The sequence below is a fragment of the Papaver somniferum genome, chromosome 1, assembly GCF_003573695.1.
Source record: "Papaver somniferum cultivar HN1 chromosome 1, ASM357369v1, whole genome shotgun sequence".
NCBI classification, from domain to species: domain Eukaryota; kingdom Viridiplantae; phylum Streptophyta; class Magnoliopsida; order Ranunculales; family Papaveraceae; genus Papaver; species Papaver somniferum.
In genome coordinates, this window is record NC_039358.1 from 65,090,284 (window position 1) to 65,109,380 (window position 19,097).

At 35.4% G+C, this 19,097-nt stretch overlaps 1 protein-coding gene and 1 long non-coding RNA gene across 2 annotated transcripts; one reads left to right on the top strand and one right to left on the bottom strand.

The window, feature by feature from the left end:
- The first annotated feature begins 4,147 nt into the window (after positions 1–4,147).
- LOC113329839 lies at positions 4,148–5,638 on the top strand. Its single transcript, XR_003349978.1, has 5 exons — positions 4,148–4,233; positions 4,316–4,453; positions 4,783–4,854; positions 5,229–5,310; positions 5,565–5,638. It is a non-coding gene; the product is annotated as an uncharacterized LOC113329839 (long non-coding RNA).
- A 1,656-nt stretch (positions 5,639–7,294) lies between these two features.
- LOC113329844 lies at positions 7,295–8,553 on the bottom strand. Its single transcript, XM_026576670.1, has 3 exons — positions 8,259–8,553; positions 8,057–8,165; positions 7,295–7,842 (listed from the first exon to the last, which is right to left on the bottom strand). Exons 1-3 carry the CDS (start codon positions 8,426–8,428, stop codon positions 7,507–7,509), a joined length of 615 nt encoding a protein of 204 aa, XP_026432455.1. The 5' UTR covers positions 8,429–8,553; the 3' UTR covers positions 7,295–7,506.
- Positions 8,554–19,097: the final 10,544 nt, after the last annotated feature.

Here is a 19,097-nt window from a genome sequence, read left to right on the forward strand (position 1 = left end):
TGTCCAATTTTTAGAAGTCCGATTTATGTTAATAGAATCATGTTCGTATAACCTGTCCATTTTACCCAGACATCCTTTTACCCGTCCAATAACTTGAATTGAAATATTTATTGGCATAGAACCCATTTTCTGATTGTATATATATGTTGCGGGTTGGCATACGTGGAAGGAAAAGAACATAGAGTTTTTTTAGTTAGATATATGATGCTTTACTAAAGGGAGAATCTCACATGACCATGAACAGTGAAACAAGAATGTCAAAATGCATCCCAATTTTTAGTTGTAGAAATGTAAATCAGACATATATAAGGAGGGGTAGTTGGTTGAAAGCGTATTAAGAAGGAATGCGCCATTAAGCTTCATAGTTTATCCAGCAAAACATATATGTTGCCAAAGCATCGTTGTGACCCGTTTCTTACTCAATAGAACTTCATGATATTGGTATTTCTAACTCTGGCCTGATGGCCAACTTGATGAATATGGCGCCATAGTGGTGCACTATCGCACTCGACCAGCCTCCTATTGGCGTGAAGCACTTCGATAGTGTTGTACTGCATTTGATCATCCTTCAACTGGCTGATGCGGCATGATGGTGCAACATTGGACTTGGCCAGCTTCCAACTACGGTGATGCATCATTGTGGTGGAATTTATGTACCAACAATCCCTTAACACGCAAACAAAGCTTTGAGATGAAGTTCTTCCGTTGATATAAAAACAAGAGTCCATTTATAATTCACAGATTACTCCACGTAATTTTTATTTGATGAATCTTTTATCTCTTGCTGAATGATGGCTGATAATAAAATTCACATAATGACCTGTAAGATTTATTGCAAATGTACACCTTTTTATTTTTATTAATTTCCAAATAAAATGAGCATTAGGAAAAAGCAACGGAGAATAATAAAATAATAACGTATATATATCACTACGGGAAAAATATACATCTACAACTGGAGATTTACAACACTTCGCTATACATCATAGAAAGTCCTATGTTTTACAACTGGTTTCAAAGGAAGAGTTGTCGTATATCATCACTACCAACTCTTAGGAATAAGGGGTTGCGCTAAGAAAACAAACGACAACTCCTTTAGCAAAACTGTTGTGACGACATTTAGGTATAACAACTTTGTTTCATAAGTGTAGTGACTTAGCCTATCACAATTCTCACAAGTGTTGTTGAAGAACACAAAAATATGATAATGAAAAATACGTTAGAGGGGAGATTCGAACATGAACCTAATGCATGGATGTCTAGCTCATCAACCATCCTTACAGTTCACAAGTTTAGTTTTTTTTTTTTTTTTTAATAGAAACGTATAACAACACTTATAAGTGTTGTTGAAGTTAAAATATAGAATGTGGGAAAAAATGAGGTTTGGGGGATTCGACGGCCAGGTTTCGATCTTGGATCCGGGTACGCATACAATATGCAGAAATATGATTTTTTTAATGTTTCGTAGAATATCTCGAAGGAATCTTACCTGTAAATGGAATATTCTGATGGAATCTTATCTGTAGATTGGTGAATTCATCGTTCCTATAAAGTTTTCGACTTATAATAGTCCACTCGCGACCAACTATCGAGCTCAGAGCCTGGTTCAGTGTCTAATTTGTAGTGTGTTTAAGGTTTCGGAGAATATTCTGATGAAATCTTACTTGTAGATGGGTGGATTCATCGTTCTTACGCAGTTTCCGACTTATTGTAGTCTACTCGCGGCCAGATTTTGAGCTCGTAGCCAGGTTCAATGTCGAAGTTAACAAATTTGTGGTATGTTTAAGGTTTCGGAGAATATTCCGATGGAATCTTAGCTGTAGATGAATGAATTCATCGTTCTTAGGAAGTTCAAACCGACATTGAGCTTCAAATTTATCGATTCGATGATGTATCATGCTAAGTTTGAAGTCAGAACTCTCCCATATCTTCATGATTCATAGTTTCTATGTCGTTATACCATATTTGAAGTTCGAATCGACTCTGAGATTCATATTTATCGATTTCGATGATGTATCATGCTAAGTTTGAAGTTAGAACCCTCCTGAAGCTTCATGATTCATAGTTTGTTTGTCGTTATACCGAATTTGAAGTTCGAATCGACATTGAGATTCATATTTATCGATTTCGATGATGTATCATGCTAAGTTTGAAGTCAGAACCCTCCCAGAGCTTCTTGGTTCATATTTTCTATGTCGTTATACCATATTTGAAGTTCGAATCGACTTTGAGCTTCATATTTATCGATTTCGATGATATATCATGCTACGTTTGAAGTCAGAACTCTCCCGGAGCTTCATGATTCATAGTTTCTGTGTCGTTATACCATATTTTAAGTTTAAATCGACTCTGAGATTTATATTTATTATCGATTTCGATGATGTATCATGCCAAGTTTGAAGTCAGAACCCTCTTGGAGCTTCATGATTCATACTTTATTTGTCGTTATACCTGATTTCGAATCGACATTGAGATTCATATTTATCAATTTCGATGATGTATTATGCTAAGCTTGAAGTCAGAACCCTCCTGGAGCTTCCCGATTCATAGTTTGTATGCCATTATGCCACATTTGAAGTTCGAGTCGACACTGAGCTTTATATTTATCAATTTCGATGATGTATCTTGCTAACCCTAGTTAAAATAAACCGAAAGCAAAAACATAAAGCACAAAAGCACAAATCGAAATCACAAAAAAAGAACAAAAAAACACACAAAGAGCTTCATATTTATCGATTTCAATGGTGTATCCTGAGAACCCGAGTCTTCCGGTGTGAACTAAAGCTACTTCATGACATGTATGGATAGTCGAAATTACTTCACACGACTTATGTGACTAGTCGAAATTCAATCCGGAAGCACATAGAGAAAGCACAAAGAAACACACAAAGAAAACACACTTTCCTTGATCCGTATGACAGTCTCAAATCAAATCTCCACCGTCCAAAGATATCCCTAATCCGTATGACCATATTTAAATCAAATCTTGGCCGTTTAAAGATAGGTATATAGAAGATCAAAAGAAAATTTCTCACAGTTTCTTCATTTTCCTCTCTTATCTTCGTCTCTAACCTTATCTTCCGCCTCCGTTGCAAAAGAAAACCCTAACTCACCACAGAATCTATTTCTCGATCACTCTCTTATGTAAAAAAACTTACGGAAGTTGTAGATCGGTTCTTTCAAATTGCAATGGCTTCTTTGAAACTCATTTTCTCTTCTTATTCTCTCTTCTTCTTTCTTCTTTTTCGTTCTTCTTCTCTGCTCTTCTTCAGTTGAAAATCGAGAGGTGAAATTGAGGTATGGCTTGAGGAAATTTAAATCGTGAGGATGTATAAAAGAAGAAGGAGTTGTTGTTTCTGCTAATTATGAAGAAGAAGATTGAGTCCTGTTATGAATCGAGAACTAGGGTTTTCTTAGTGAATCGTTAATTAAGTTAGAAATAGAGAAATTAAAGATGGGTTTTGTTCATATTGAAGATTCGAACACGAATTTCTGAAGATTTGTCACCATGGGTGCCTTAACTATCAATAGCTGTAAGCGTCGTAACGATTATCTTAACTTAAATTATGCGGTAAATTATTTTCAATCTCCAAGTTCTGTTATTGATTTTTGTGTTTTTTTTAGTTTCTCAAGAACCCTAGTTCCCAATTTTGTTTTGTAACTCTTAGTTCCTTCTAATTTTGTTTTGAATGGTCTTCCTTTTTAGCCATTTGAGGTCTAATTGCGGTCTATTTTAGATTTCTTCTGTCTTCTAAGCTCTCTATTTTGAATCTGACTTGATTCTTATTTCCTTTACATCAGGACGGAGGAAGGCTTAAAGTCTAACTTTCGGAAGGACTCTCTGAGGATTGCAGCTTAGATGTACAACCTGTAATTAAGTACAGACAAAATGGCGTTATCTTTTAACACATGGAAATAGAGAGAACTCAATCACTCATTCAGGTATATACTGAAAATAAAAAGTAGCTTCAATTTACAAATTTGTTGTATTTCTGATGTGTTGGTATGATTTTAATGTTGGAGGGGTGTTTTGGGTGTGAGAAGGTATTGACTGTTTGATCTGGGTTGATATAGAACACCACCAAGCTGGTTGGAGATTTCTTCTCCTGAGGTTGCTATTGGAATACACAAAGACAATATTGATCCTGTTCTAAAACATATCATCTTATGTCACGGCGTTGGTTTGCCCATGCTTCTCCTACTCTTTTCAATGCAAGGACACCAAGGCCTCAAGTATGTTATGTTTTTTCTTTGTTTGTTATTTTGATATTAGGATTAATTTTCTGACTAATTGAGGTTTTGTTGGAATTTGTAGTTGAGTAGAGGCTTCCATGTGTGCATGATAGAGGACAATATTGAAGGAATATACGACACTTTGAAGGAGTGTGCTGTTATTAGTAAATCTGCTGGAGGAATTGGAGTTTCTGTACACAACATCGATGCCACTAGTCTTGTAAGTGGTTTTGTCTTTTGATTTAGGGTTTTTGTTGCTGTTCATGATAAATTGGTTGTTTTATTGTGTAAATTTAAATTTGTTGTTGTCATGATTTGCGGAGTGTAAATTGCTCGTGTCAGTTTATTTTCCCTTGACGACATAGATCTCAGTCTTGGAACTGAAAAGTAGTAGTATTGGTGGGAGGTTGGAAATTCAATAGTTTGTGGGAAAAATCATATAGGGCTTCAACCTTAATCTTATCGAGCTTGAACTTTGTGAGAGAGAAAAGTTTGTTGGATTTGTGGAGAGAATATGAATTAACGATGTGAAATTTCTTCTACTTGCAGAGCTTTGAAGGATCTTTCTCTGGATGGAACACTGGCTCCTGAAATTTGTAATCTTTTGTACACGAAGTTGATGTAAGCATCTGTGAGCACTAGCCTAGTTTCTTTAGTTATATTAACCCACTTGTGCAAGGATGTTAACTAAGCTTTTCCCACTGCGCAACAACTCATTCTCTGGAACCAATCCCTATAGCAATTAAAGAATTTGGACCCGGGTTCAACAATTTCGATGGACCTATTCCATCCAACCTTAGCGATAAATTGTCCCTTGTCATCCTTTGAGTATAAGCTATTGGATCTGATGTTTTATTATGCTCTTCTTGCTTTGACAAGCTAGATGTGCTCCGCGTTAACTGCTTACAGAGTGTTGATTCTCAACAACTTATTAATTTCCTCTATGAGTGCTGATTCTGTATATGCTTTTCTGCTTCCCTGGCTACGCAAATCAGATAGTGTCACTGGGTAGGAGAAAGTTCAGCACAGATTTTCAGACTGCTAAAGGCGTTGATGTTCTTTGGATTTATAGTGACGGTTAGCATCCTCTTTAGGTTTGTGAATCTTAAAGTTGGTGACATCTTTGAGAGCAAAGAGCACAACAGCTGATCCAAATGGTACCCCTTTTCTTCTCTTATTGACATGAGAAACAAACCACACAGATAGATAAAGTTATAGTTAATGATTTTCTGACACCAAATTGTGTAAGAAACCTATATGGCCTTTTTATTTGTTGTTGTGAAATTTTAACTGCTGTTTTACTAGAAATTCAATCGTGGTATATGATGCAGCATTGATTGATGAATGGAGAATACACAAGAAGCAAGTTATGGCTTCATGACCTTGCTGGAAGTGAGAGATTAGCCAAGCCAGATGTTTAAGGAGATCCGCTGAAAGAAACTCAAATTATTAACAAATCCTTATCTGCACTAGGAGGTGTGATAGCAGCGCTGGCGACCAAAATCCCACATATTCCTTTCAGGTCATCTTTTATGAGGATATCTGATGAAGATACAAATTTAATATTGTTAATTTTGCTTGTTTGATATGATTATAATTTTCTACTTAATGCCAAACTAACATTCTGATTTTTGAATATTCCCAATTTGTGCAGGAATTCAAAGCTCACTCACTTGCTCCTAGATTCTCTAGGTATTTTTCATTCTTCCCTAATTAATTTTGAAGTTATTGAAACTGTACTGAGGATTGAGTTTCTCTATTGCTTATATTGCATATGCCATAATAATTACCACTCCAACTAATCACATCAGCAATAACATCCCATGGAAAATTTTCGGCCATCCTTTGACTTTATAAGATCTCATGGAAATTTTGTCATGAGAACAAAAACAAATCAACAATCGCTGCTACGAAATGAACAGCCAATTACCATTAGGACCATAATGTAGCTTACAATTCCAAAGTGGAAGTCTGTGGCAGCCCGCTCTATCAATATGTAGTTTTTCCATTTTTGTTATTACTTCATCTTGTTTCAGGTTCAAGCTGTTGCATGGAATTCACATCTGCCTAATTATTTTCTTAGTGTGTTTACTTGACTCTTGCTATGTGAGCATTCCCACATAGCAGAAAACTGTAAAGACAGTTGCAACAACCTAGTATCACTGATCTGAAAGCCTAACAAATGCAAATATGTGGGAACCTAGGATGTCTTTGATGAAAAACTTAATGCTTGCAGAAACTTCAGTCTGATTTTTCAGTCTCTCATATGTGGTTCAAACTTTGAATTGTAGGGTGACAATTGCTTTTCAATAAAGCAACAACTTGTAACATACAGAAGCAGCTGTAAACTGGAGAATGTGGACCAAGTTGAAGAAAATCTCTTGCCATGAGTCTCGAGTCCAACCAACCATCTTCAGCATCAGTTTTCAATAGATGGTTATATATGAATGAATAGTTACTCTTTTGTACTTTAATCAACACCTAGTTGTTCCATCTATGGAATAAATTTGCGCACGTACGATTTATATGATATTTTTAGTCATGTTCAAAGAATCTATCATTTTATTTTCTTTCGTTGCGCAACACACTTTCATACAAGGTGATTTTAAGTTAGCTAGGTAATGCAATTGGAGTGGTAGGTTAACTTGAATGAATGTAAATGTGCTACACTGGCATGTTAATGTGAATGTGAAATACTTTCGGCAATTCATGCAATTCGGTTTCAGCTATAATTTTTTTTTTCAAAATAGTTTTATGCACACAACTTCTAATAAGAGTTGTATTCCATATTTCAACTACACATACCAAAGGTTGTGAAAAATGTCTTTACGACATAACCAGGTGCTGTCCAAGATAGTTCGACAATTCATACAAGTGTTGTGCAAATATTATTCATAATACTGGTAATTGTTGTTGTATATGTTTCTACGATATACTACTTATGTTGTCCACGATTGTTCTACAATACAAGCAAGAGTTGTGTTAGGTTATCAAAAAAAATCGAAAGAGAATCACAACATTGACAAACTATTGTCGAACCATGAATCACATCACCCTTTACAACACTTGTCATCCATTGTAGAAAAACTTGGACTTTCTACAATACCCCCGTTCCACAATGCATGGAATGGAGTTGTCGTAGGGGTACTGCAACTCTTATCTTGTGTCGTCAATGATATTTTTTCCCGTAGTGTATGAACTTGAACCGATATAAAAAAGGAAGAGGAATATTTTTTTACAAATAATGTGAATTTTGGGTTGAAATTGGAATCTCTACAAGGCAATATCAATCATGTTGGCAAACAAGCTTTCCACCATCCGCGTCTCCATCTCTGCGGCACTAAGCGCTTTTGTGGTGGCCGCAGATTGCTCTTGATTACTCTTCTTGTTATTTGCATATGATTGGATTTGAGGCTTCTTAATGGGACATGCACTTGCAGATAGTGGAAGAATTGGGATGTTTTCACAATTGCAGATTTCAATCATATAGCCATCAGGATCGTGGAAGAAGAGCTGATCAACAAAAATACCACCTTCTTCAACGAGGGCAGTTTCATACTTCATGCCCATCTCTCTTAGTCTTTTCTTTACTAATTCAATATTTGTGCACTGTAAATATTTTACCAAGAAATTTGTGTAAATAAAACATAATGACTAGTCTTTCCCATTTGAACATAAGAGTAAGAAGAGTAATATTTCGAGCTATCATTGTCAGACCTATAGACTATTCTTTATGACCACTTCATGGATGCAGAACAAATAATACATGTTGCCCATTATTAGCAATTAGTAATAATATTTACATATGAAAAAAAGGTCTTACTTGGAAAGAAATGTGGTTATCTTTTGGGTTGATTTTTGCTGGCATTGGTTGGACATCGTTAATGGAATTACACTGTAACAAGTGAATCCCAATTCCATAGTTGAATAACCTGTAAAATGCCAATCAAATATTTCATTAGACCAATTAAATTGCAATGCTGAGGCTATTTCATATTAATGGAATATGGGAGCTATAATCTTACCATGCTCCCTCAAATTGGAAAGAAGAAGGTCTTCTAATAAGAACAAATCCAAGAACATCTTGATAAAACTTGGCTGACATGGCAACTGACTTACAAAGGTATGATACATGGTTTAGAGATAACAATGGCAAAGCGGAATTGCTGACATTTTGTTCTAGCAAAATTCCCATTGTCTCTGACTAAATTAAACAAAAGTTTCTTTGATGAAAAAAAAATATAAAGATCTGTTTCAAAGCTAAGCACTCTCTTCTCAAATCTCTTGATGCTTCTTCTGCCTATAAGGCTTTAGCTAGCTCTCAATATGTTGGTATGATATGAAATGAGGATGAGATAAGGAACTATATTTATAGCCAAACTTTACTGGATAAACTCCCTTGAGAATGTATACATTTAGATTCACCCCTTGTTTGCACTGTATGTTAGGAGCTGCCTTCAAATACCTTTAACTTCAGTCTTCTTATCAGAAAATGACAAGCACATAATTTTTTTTGAGGAGCATTTGATAATATTATGAACCAATAAAGGGTGCAACCAGGAATTTGAGAAAATGCAAGATTCGCAAGAAAGTCAGTTTCTCACCCTGCCCAGAGTGTTGGGCAACTTGCATCTCTTTTTTTAATAAGGCCGCGCGGAGCTGGCCCCTATTATGCGCTGGATTCCATTATTTAATTTGATTGGTTGTTTGTTTCACATGTGAGGCAGCGTATTGATGACCAGGCACTGACTGTACACATGCATGATACACAGTCAGATGACAACACGAGTCTGTAATAATCTGTATCGGCCAAGGGAAGGGAGTGATCCTGATCTAAATCGTTCGGGTCGGTCCTGATGACCTGGTACCACCTACTGAGTTTTGGATCATCCTAGCTAGCTCTATATGATTTGAGGGAATATAGTCTCATTCCTCTATTTTCTTTATAGATCATTCATTCTACTTTGTTTTCAACTTCAAAAAAAAAAAATCTACTTTGTTTTTAACTTTTCTAGCGCTTCTTTTTAAATGTTACTTTTTTCTTCCTTCCAAAATTCAATCTTCAGTTCAAACTGTAGGTTAGCTGTTTTATACTGGTGCTGGATTCTTTTAGTAACAAAGAACACTAAAAAGGGTGTCCTAGAGTGACGCAGCCTTACCATTTCCAAATTTCCAGTGCAATATTGCAGCATAGTCTAATAATAGTTATAATGTACGTTTGGATGACTTTTAAGCAAATGATTAGACGAAGACAGCATTGCAGGACAAATATTTCTTAATAAATACTACTGTAATGAAATAGCCGAAACATATATGCATGCATCACGCATGCCACCTGAAAGCGAGACAATACCATTAACTAAGTTCAACTTACATTCATTAATGTGAATGAATGATAATTAAAATCAGGAATAGCGATCGGTCGATGTGTGACCAAAACAGCATCTTATTGGATAAAATATCCACTCATCCGATCGATAAACTATTTCGAGAGAAGAAAAAAATCTCATACAGTGAGGGAAATCGAGAAACATCTGTATGAAATGGAATTAAACGTGACATATATCCCCTCTGTCGAGGAAGCTGGAATAAGTAGTGTTGATACTACGACCTAGCTAGCTATCATTTGTTTGCTAGTTTATTCAGAGAAAACCACCGAACCTAGTCGATTTAGCATTCAACACAACTAAGAATTAACGAGTTTAATTTAAATATTCACATGATGCAAGTTTCGTTCATTCTTCAAAGAATTAAGTGTCACATGGAAATCTCCCGCACAATCAATCGTCTTTTAGTTGAAAAACACTGGTTTAGTAGGTGAAATTAATAATATACTGTATGTATGTTGTATTTATATTATACTATGAAAACGGTAAGCCTTAGCATGATGATTAACTAATTTATGGTCTATCATGACGACGTAGCATTATTTACAAATAATTCTCTTCTTGAACGAATTATTAATCCTTGATTCTAGATCTCAGCATTATATGCCAAACATATAGCAGGTTGAATTATGTGGCTCTCGATGTTTCTGCTTAATTATAAATTATGTTAAATGTTTTGCAAATTGTATAAGGTGGTCTACTTTGATAGTATGCAAGGAAGGAAAAGTTGCAACACAGAGTTTGAAGTATCAGTTCGAACAAAAATGATGGTGATATATCTCTATCCCACTTTGTCTAAGAAAAAACAGTTTTCTTACTGCATGTTGAGATCTTACGTTGTTATCCTCAAAGGAGAGTCTTTTGGATTGCGGAAAAGTTGCATTCAGAAGCATGATTGAATTAGTAAATGCCAACAAATTTAAAAGTATATTTCCCGCTAATCTGGGCAAGGGAACTGGTTAATCAAGGGTCCCAACCAGGAAAATAAAAGAAAAGCAATGTCTATGGTAGAAAGATACGTTAACATCAGGTCCGTCACATTTAATGTGATGGGGTTTGCCATGCGCGCGGCAAAATGAGCTCAGGCTGATGTCTTGAAGCACTCTAAGGGACGAACTAGCTACAAAATCATTTGCCCATTAGAACTCATTCAAAAAAAAAAAACTCTTGGATTTGATATATACCCTATAGTAATTGTAGATACTACTAGATATCATGTGTTTTTCTATAAATAGGAAATGTATTGGACCATAGAGAAATAAAGGTGTGACATAATTTTGGGGACCAACATCAAATAATCAGGAATCAACATCGCTGTACGCGGTAAATTGTAAAACCAACGTGATGAATGAGTTTATATGGATATAAGTTGAGCATGAGATGTGGCCATCCCTGTGCACAATGCACACGTCTCCTTCCTGTTTTTCTTGGGTTGATGTCATCTCTGCTTTCTCTTTGTCCCACACACAACGAATTAAAGAAGCGAGTCATTTCCTTCGTTCAACAAGAAAAATATCGGAGAAGCGTAATCCCGTCGAATACGGGAACAAAATTTCTTAACAACTCGAACGGTAAGTTTTTAGCAAAAAAACATTTCCCACTCTTTAATGACAACAGCCCGGATTTAAAACACTAACAATTTGCTGTGTTGCTGAACTTTTCGTGTACCGCTGAATTTTTGGGGTGCCACAGATACATACTTTAGATTGGCACGTTCTGACACACCTCTCAAAACTGCAACACTTATAGTCGTTACTAAAAATGTAGCGATATTATAACCTCTTTACTGTGGCTCCATTAGGACCACTTGTGTAAATTAAGATTTTGGTGATTCAAATAATGCTGGCCAATAATTTAGGCACGTAAATATTCGTCTCTAATTTTCATTCACTATTCCAAGAGTTCACAGTTTCGGTGCAATGCACGTGCTTTCAACTTGTGTTACTAATTTCTGGAAAAAAATATATAACATGGTATTTAGCCGTTTTTCGTGTTGTCCAGCATGCAACAAGCCTACTTATAAGTTCAAGAGTAAGACCCAACTTTCGTAAAATAGCTCAGGAAGAGTCTATTTTTTAATGAGAAATAGACCAATAAAACATGTGGTTATGCTTCACAGGCTTCAGACCTCAACTAAATTCATTTGCTTAGAACTTCATAAGTTTATTTTTTCAATTTTAGAAAATTTTTGTTTATCGATTTTATTGTTTAACTTGTTGTTTTTAGTTTAGAGTTTTGTTTTTCACATTTTTTTATATTATTTAGAGAAAACTTTGTATTTGCCAAAATCAACTAATTCTAAGTTTTAGCTGTTTTTTCTTACTTTCCCCTAAATTAGGGTTTTTGAATCATTCCTATTACATCTTTGTTTACAGATATGCAAGTTTACTTTTGATTATCATTTATAACATGAATATTGAGGATTAGATAATTTTCAAACGTTCGAGGCCTGAAATTTTTTTTTTTAAGTTTTGTTATATCAGTTGACTAGTTCTTGTAGGGAAAATTCGGTTCAAATGGTTCTTGTGGGAAAAAATAATTTCTAAATAATTTTCATTTATTAGCTATAATTTGCTTTTGGTACCTATAAAAAATAAACATAATCTTAAACTTCTTTATAAGGAACGAAGCATCTTGTGTTTATATTAGAGGGAGTAGTTTAAAATGTTCCACCAAATCCAACCACTTATTTCATCCAATTCATTAAGCTGAACCAATAATCAAAGTTGGTACTCTCTCAGTCCCATTATTAAATGACCTATTTTATTATAAAGTAGGTCACTTAGTAGTGATACGGAGACAGTATAAACTTAATATTCGTTTATGTTGTGAATATTTCTTAATTCCAAATTTTGTTGTAAATAGTCAAAAAGTATGTCCATGAAATTTGTAAATGCACTCGTAAATCCACATTACCTTGTCGCGAACAAGTATAATTTTGTAATTCACCTATTGGGAACGAGTATGTAATGGGCAACAAAAACATGGTGCAACTTGAGTCTTGATCCCTGAACTGCCTTAAAGTTGAAAATGGGCAGGACCTAGATAATCATTCTCTTGTGTCGCCCCCATTTGGTATATTCAAGAATCAAGTTCACATGGAGGACGGAGCCCCACTACCCCAGAGCCATAACATAGATGGACCACTTATTATGGGAAATCTTCTGGGTGGTCAGGTCTTAAATGAGTGATGCCTGGCCTGGATGAAAATATGATTGTAGAGCCTCCTTTATGTTTGGAGAGACTGTTGGTTAGCTGGAGAATTTATTATTGGTGCTGGTGAAAGTGCTTTCTTACAAATAATTTATTTAGAGATACAAAAGACACTTCATTCGTGATGGTCAATGGTATATTCCAAATGTGATTCTAAAGTTTAAACTAACTCTTCCAAATGGGATGGCAGACTTTGAGAGCATTTCAGAACAAATCAAATTTTGTTAAAGGGCCCATCCTATGGATGTTCGGTCCAAAATTGAAGTCTTTTGGTTTTCACTTCTCCATGTATATAAAGGATATAATATCCATGTAACCAGATAACTCTTATTAATAGAATCCTTCTTTTTCTCTATTTCTTTGTCTTCTTCTTTATAATTTACTGTAAAACGTTATCATGCACGAAGCTATACCGCAGAGCTAGATTAGATCGGTTGATTTTTTTTATTTTCTTTGTTTGTCTTCTACATGGATGATTTAGATCAACACAGTAATGCAATTATCGTTAAGCTAATGTTGAAATCACTGGAATCTAATCAGATAAGTTGAATTTATTTTTTCCTATATATTTTTTTTCTCTTCCCAAAATTTGATTTTTACATATCAAATATAATTGTGACTTTGTATATACATCTGACTTGATGATCAGATCATACACTGATTAAATTTCATGCGATTATACATTTTACGTTTATAATATTATAATATATAATATATATTTGTGTTGTATGTTTATTCTATGGGAACTCTCCGTGGTGGAAATCTGGGCGAACGAAAAGCTTGTGTTCACCTTCCCGAGGAGAAGGTAAATCTGCTTTGAATGTGAAGAATTTTCTTTCCATTCTATCCTTTCCTATCTGGTCTGGTGGTTCGGTCCAACCCTGACCTGTCCGGTGCGGTCCAACCCGATTTGACTAGGACCCGTTCAGTCCGGTTCCGACCCGTTTTGGCTGTTCTGATTTTGGGACGTGCGCGACTATAGTTGTTCTAGTTTTGTCTATGTGCAGTTGGAACCAAAACTGGAGGTATGTAACGAATAACGAATGCAGGCTTATTTCTTTGTGTTTAGAATATGCAGTCTTGTTTGTTTTTCTTTTTTCTCTTAAGATAAGTCCATATCATATAAACGGTCAATTTAAATTATGATTGTTATCTCGATCATTAAGAATTGTAGTCTTAATGTTATTTTGTTCTCTTGAATATGATATTGACTATACTTGAATAGTTTCTTTTCTTCAATTGGTTGTACCAACTCGATTTCTATGTATTCATTTGGGGTTTAGAAGTACTTGAGCACCATTATTGCATACTTGATATTTTCTCCCAAAATTTGAAATTCGTGGGATGTAATCCACTTGCTCGACTATTAAAGAGTCGGTAGTTTCAAAAAATACGTTGCAAATAAAATCACATGTATTCCAATTTTTGTGGAAGGTGATATGAGTCATAAAATTTTCATTTCTCTATTTCATCCATTATACTAACGAACCAGTATATGTTGAAGTATGACAATAAGAGAACTATCTTTAGTAATCTATTCAACCTAAAGTAAGTGGTTGACATGTGTAATGAGATTCTCTTGGCCTGTTGAGATAAAGAAATTTCTCAAATTAAGCTAAATGTAGCAAAATTGAAAATAAAAAGAACTCTGAAGTAATGAGGGTTAGACATACCGACTCATATAAAGCATGTGAAAAGGGACATATATATCATGAGACAAAGATGTATTTTTTTCCCCCAGTAGTAAGACACTAAAGTACAAGTATCAACTGAATATGGGATGAAGCTAAGATGTAATTCTAGCTCTCACCAAAGAGCTGGGAATGAATCTTTTTACCGTTATTGGTACAAGCAATGCAATGCGGGTACCATAGTAGCAACCAATTTTCACATCAACTTTAATGGCATCAAGAACTTTGCCTGGCCAATTGACTATCTTATTCAGTTGAACTAGATCCAATGTCTGCACTTATGGAATGAAAACACGAGACATAAATTCTCCAAAGCACTTGAGATATATTAGGTGAAACTTAATATATATTCACTCTAAAGAACTTGAGTTGAACCCCGCTTTTGTTACGTAGTAAGGCCACACCACTTATGAAAACTCTGAAGACCGAAATGTCTAACTGATAGTTGTTTTTCTTCCACTAATTTAAGGAATATACACTAGCTGTTGAACTAATTCTTTATAATGTAACTACGATGATTAGATCATCGAGCGAAGTGCTGCTCAAAAATTTGTTGCCAAGATGGAACAAAGACTAAAAGTCGCATAAGCTCTGTATGTACTAAGGGCTAATCACACCTTGTTCAGTGCAAAGGGTGTTCATGCGTGAACTATTACCTACCTTTTTTTTTTTTGAAAACTTACAGTAAGAATGGAGTTGATAGCATCTATAAATTATTTCTAATGAATGTGGAAGGAAGCATATTCTTAGAAAATTAATGTGTCAAGCTAGTGAATTGTAAATCACTGGAACTTGAATTACTAAATCCATATTAACCACAACAAAGAACTGATTGGGATTGATTCATAAAGACTTTGACATAGCCATAAGGCACATTGGTTGTAACACGATGTTCCGTCTTGAAAGTACTAACACGGGCATCACTTTATTCGAGTGTACAAGACAATGAACTAATAGAATGCGAAGTTCCGACATATATCACAATCAGTAATTTCTACAGTTACTAGATTTGCACTGCCTCTCCACATTATGCTTTAGAGTAATAAAGCACGTCATTCATCTTACAAAGTCTTTCTTCAGTAAAACATGATTGAGACCATCCTGTTTTACTCAGATGCAAATGGTGAATAGCTCATTCTTCAAAGAAATAAAGTGTGGTTAGTGAACATATATCCATGAAGAATACAGACCATTCAAGTGATTTATGGCTCTGGTGGATGATTTAACGCATTGAATCAGTTATTGCTCATAACAAATGATGCGTTTAATTTTTGTTGAACTCCTGGCACATATTACACAATGCAAAGTGTAAAGGCTCACCACCCTCGTTAATGCTAGAGAATTTACATCAAAAGGACTTGATAAATATTGCATGTTTAATAGGATCAATATAGAGCATCGTATACCCAATGGTCTCGCAGAGGCTACCATCAAGGGTTACAGTTAGTGTCTAAGGAATAGGTTATGCGTACCAACCTACCTTTTATTGCTTTGGGGATATGCAATATTACACGCATCTTTACTCAATTTGTTTTTGAACCCAATATTAGTCAACCTTTTCTACATACCAGTTGGTAACTGGATTTAAGCCTGACATTCGTGTTCTTACGCATTTTTGGTTGCGCTATGTATGTGCCATTACGACTCCACGTCGTACTATAATGAGTCTTCAAAACTGTTAAGTAGTTATGTTGGAAATGAGTTCCCAACAATTATCCGTATTTTAAACCTTTTGGCAGGAGATCTCTTACCGCTAGATTTGCGGGTTGTCATTTTAATGAGACAGTCTTCCCGCCGTTAGGGGGAGATAAGAAAAAGCATTTTCTAAGGGAACGACAGGAATTGTCGTGGTGTGTTACCACTGTGTATCATATTGATTCTTTTACTCCACAAATGTAAATGTGAAGTGACAAAGAATAATCGATTTTCAGAATGCACATTGATGTCGCTAAAGTGATGAGATCACACATACCAGCTGCAAACCAACCTGCAAGGTTACGAATCCTCAATAAGGGATATACACCATAGACTAAAGTGTTGAAACTACATTTACTGGAAGTGTGGTTGAGACCGTGGCTCCATAAAGGAAGATGGAGAGACCACCAGGTTCGATCAATACTCACCTAGAATGGAAGTAGATGAGTAAGGCATAACCTAATTTGTATCATAATGAAATCATCTCATTTGATTGTCTCTGAATATGTCCATCAATCAATACTGGAGGACGCTCCGAAATTTAATGATTCCAGAGAACTATGAAATCCTGAAGGATTATGAGAACACACACGAGTCAATGCAAAGATCGTGCAAGCATATTAATGATTATTTTTATATATGGTTGATCAAGGAAATAGAGCATGATGAGATCAAACCATGCTTTTTATTGTTTAATGTCAACAAAAAGCATATTTGGCCTACACAATCCAGGTAAAACTTGGTTCTTTGAAAAATATACAGGTATTTGGTGTGGTAGTGCTAACCAACCAACCTATGGGACATACATGATTATTTGTCATAAAGCACAGTGGGAAGAATGATGTCTCAAAGTATCAAGACTTGCCTTGTGGCGCGAGGTTTCTCACAAAGCCCTGGAATTGTCCTCTTGTAATGAACATTATAGCGTTCCGCTACTTAGTTAGCTTGGTAATTTCAAAAGGACTTGAAATTCAGCATATGTATGTGGTTATTACGTATCTCTGAAAGAATCAAGAGATAAAAGATATTCACAAAAGGGCTTGATAGCCTTTTGTCACCCAAATCAAGTGAATTTAGACCACAAAGTGCGTTTACAATTAGACTGGACTTTCACTTACGGATTGAAACAATCATGTGAATGTGGTATAATCGTTTAAGTGGCTATTTGATTTGGAGGGGAAAGACAAGTAAGGTGTTTTTCCCTGCGTATTCACAAGCAAGTTCCTGATTTGGAATTGTAGCTATCTATGTCGATGGTACAGACATGATGGGAGATCTTAATGTAATACGAGATCCTACAAGCTATTTTAAATCCAAATTTGAGATGATAAATCTTGGGAAAGCTCGATCAAAAAGTGAGCTTGTGGTATATTATTCCACCAGCTTGCATAGGTCCAAAGCTGTCATGCAATTTTATAAGGACATGCATCCTGCTAGCACTTCCATGGTTATTCGAGGTTCAAATATAAGTAAATGACCAATTCGTCGAAAGGAAGATGACGAAGATGTTTCGGGAGATGAATTTATCTTATCTAAGTATAATAGACGCATTATTGTACTTAGCATAACGTACTCGACTAAATGTTACATCCTCAGTGAACTTGTTAGCTAGATATAGCTCAGCGCCATGCAATGTCATTGGAATGGTATAATGAACTTAATAATATACTTAAAAGTAAACATTGACATGAGTTTGTTTTATCCCTGCAAAGACATAAAAAAGGAATGCTAAAGGAACTGCAATCCAAAGGTTGTTGATTACGAAGGAACAATAATCTTTTCTCCAACGAAAGTAATCAGGGGGAGATATGGTATACTATTTTCTAAGTCATTATTGATATTCAATTTTAAAAAGTACATGACCAAAGGAATTGTCTGGAAAAACTCTGAAAGTAATCAGTAGGAGATGTCGACATCAGGGGGAGGATCCAAGGATATGATGTCGACATATTTTAATTTGAAATTGAAGATGTGTTGTACTCTTTTTCCCTTCGATCGAGAATAGTTTTTCCCAAAGGGTTTTGTTACTCGACAAGGTTTTTAGCGAGACAACACTAAAAACATCAAGAACGTTGAAGACATAAAGATTTTGTTGATATGACTGAAAATATCTGAATCAAAGAAATGAAACGTGATGGTCTGTTAAGCAACGTAACTTCCAAAATAAACAACATGATATTATAAACATTTAAGTCACCAAAGTAAAGTGTAATGAACTCTCATGACTGGGTTGGACTAATGAAACTGTCCGACATCAGGGGGAGAATCTAATAGTGTGTTGGATTCTTTTCCTTCACCGAGGTTGCTTTTTCCCACATGGTTTTGTTACTCGGCAAGGTTTTTAATGAGACAACAACAAACACCGGGAAGTAATTTCTCAGCTATGGCTATTGTCTTTTCCACAAGATTTTATGTCTTAGGAGTTGTGAAACAACCAGCGAGCAAAGTGATCATCTGCAACGGATCACCTTTACTTGTATCTATCATGTTGTACTCTTTTCCTTTGTCAAGGTTTTGTCCTACTAGGTTTTTCCTTGTCAAGGTTTTAATGAGGCAACACATTCGAGTCCAACTATGTTCTAAGTTTGCTTAATATTGTACTCTTTTTTTTAGCTCAGGTTTTGTCCCTATGGGTTTTCCTGACGAAGTCTTAACGAGGTAATTAACTTAGACCAGTCGGTCCTTGAAGATCGTATTGCATGTGATGAACTACATGTAAAGTACGAGATAACATATGAAGTACTACATATGAAGAGTTGTACCACTGGGTTTTTCCTTGTCAAATTCTTAATGATGCAATTGATTTCGACACAAGTCATCACAGAGAGGACGACATTTGAAGAATTACATTCAAAGTACTATATGTGAAGCACTATGT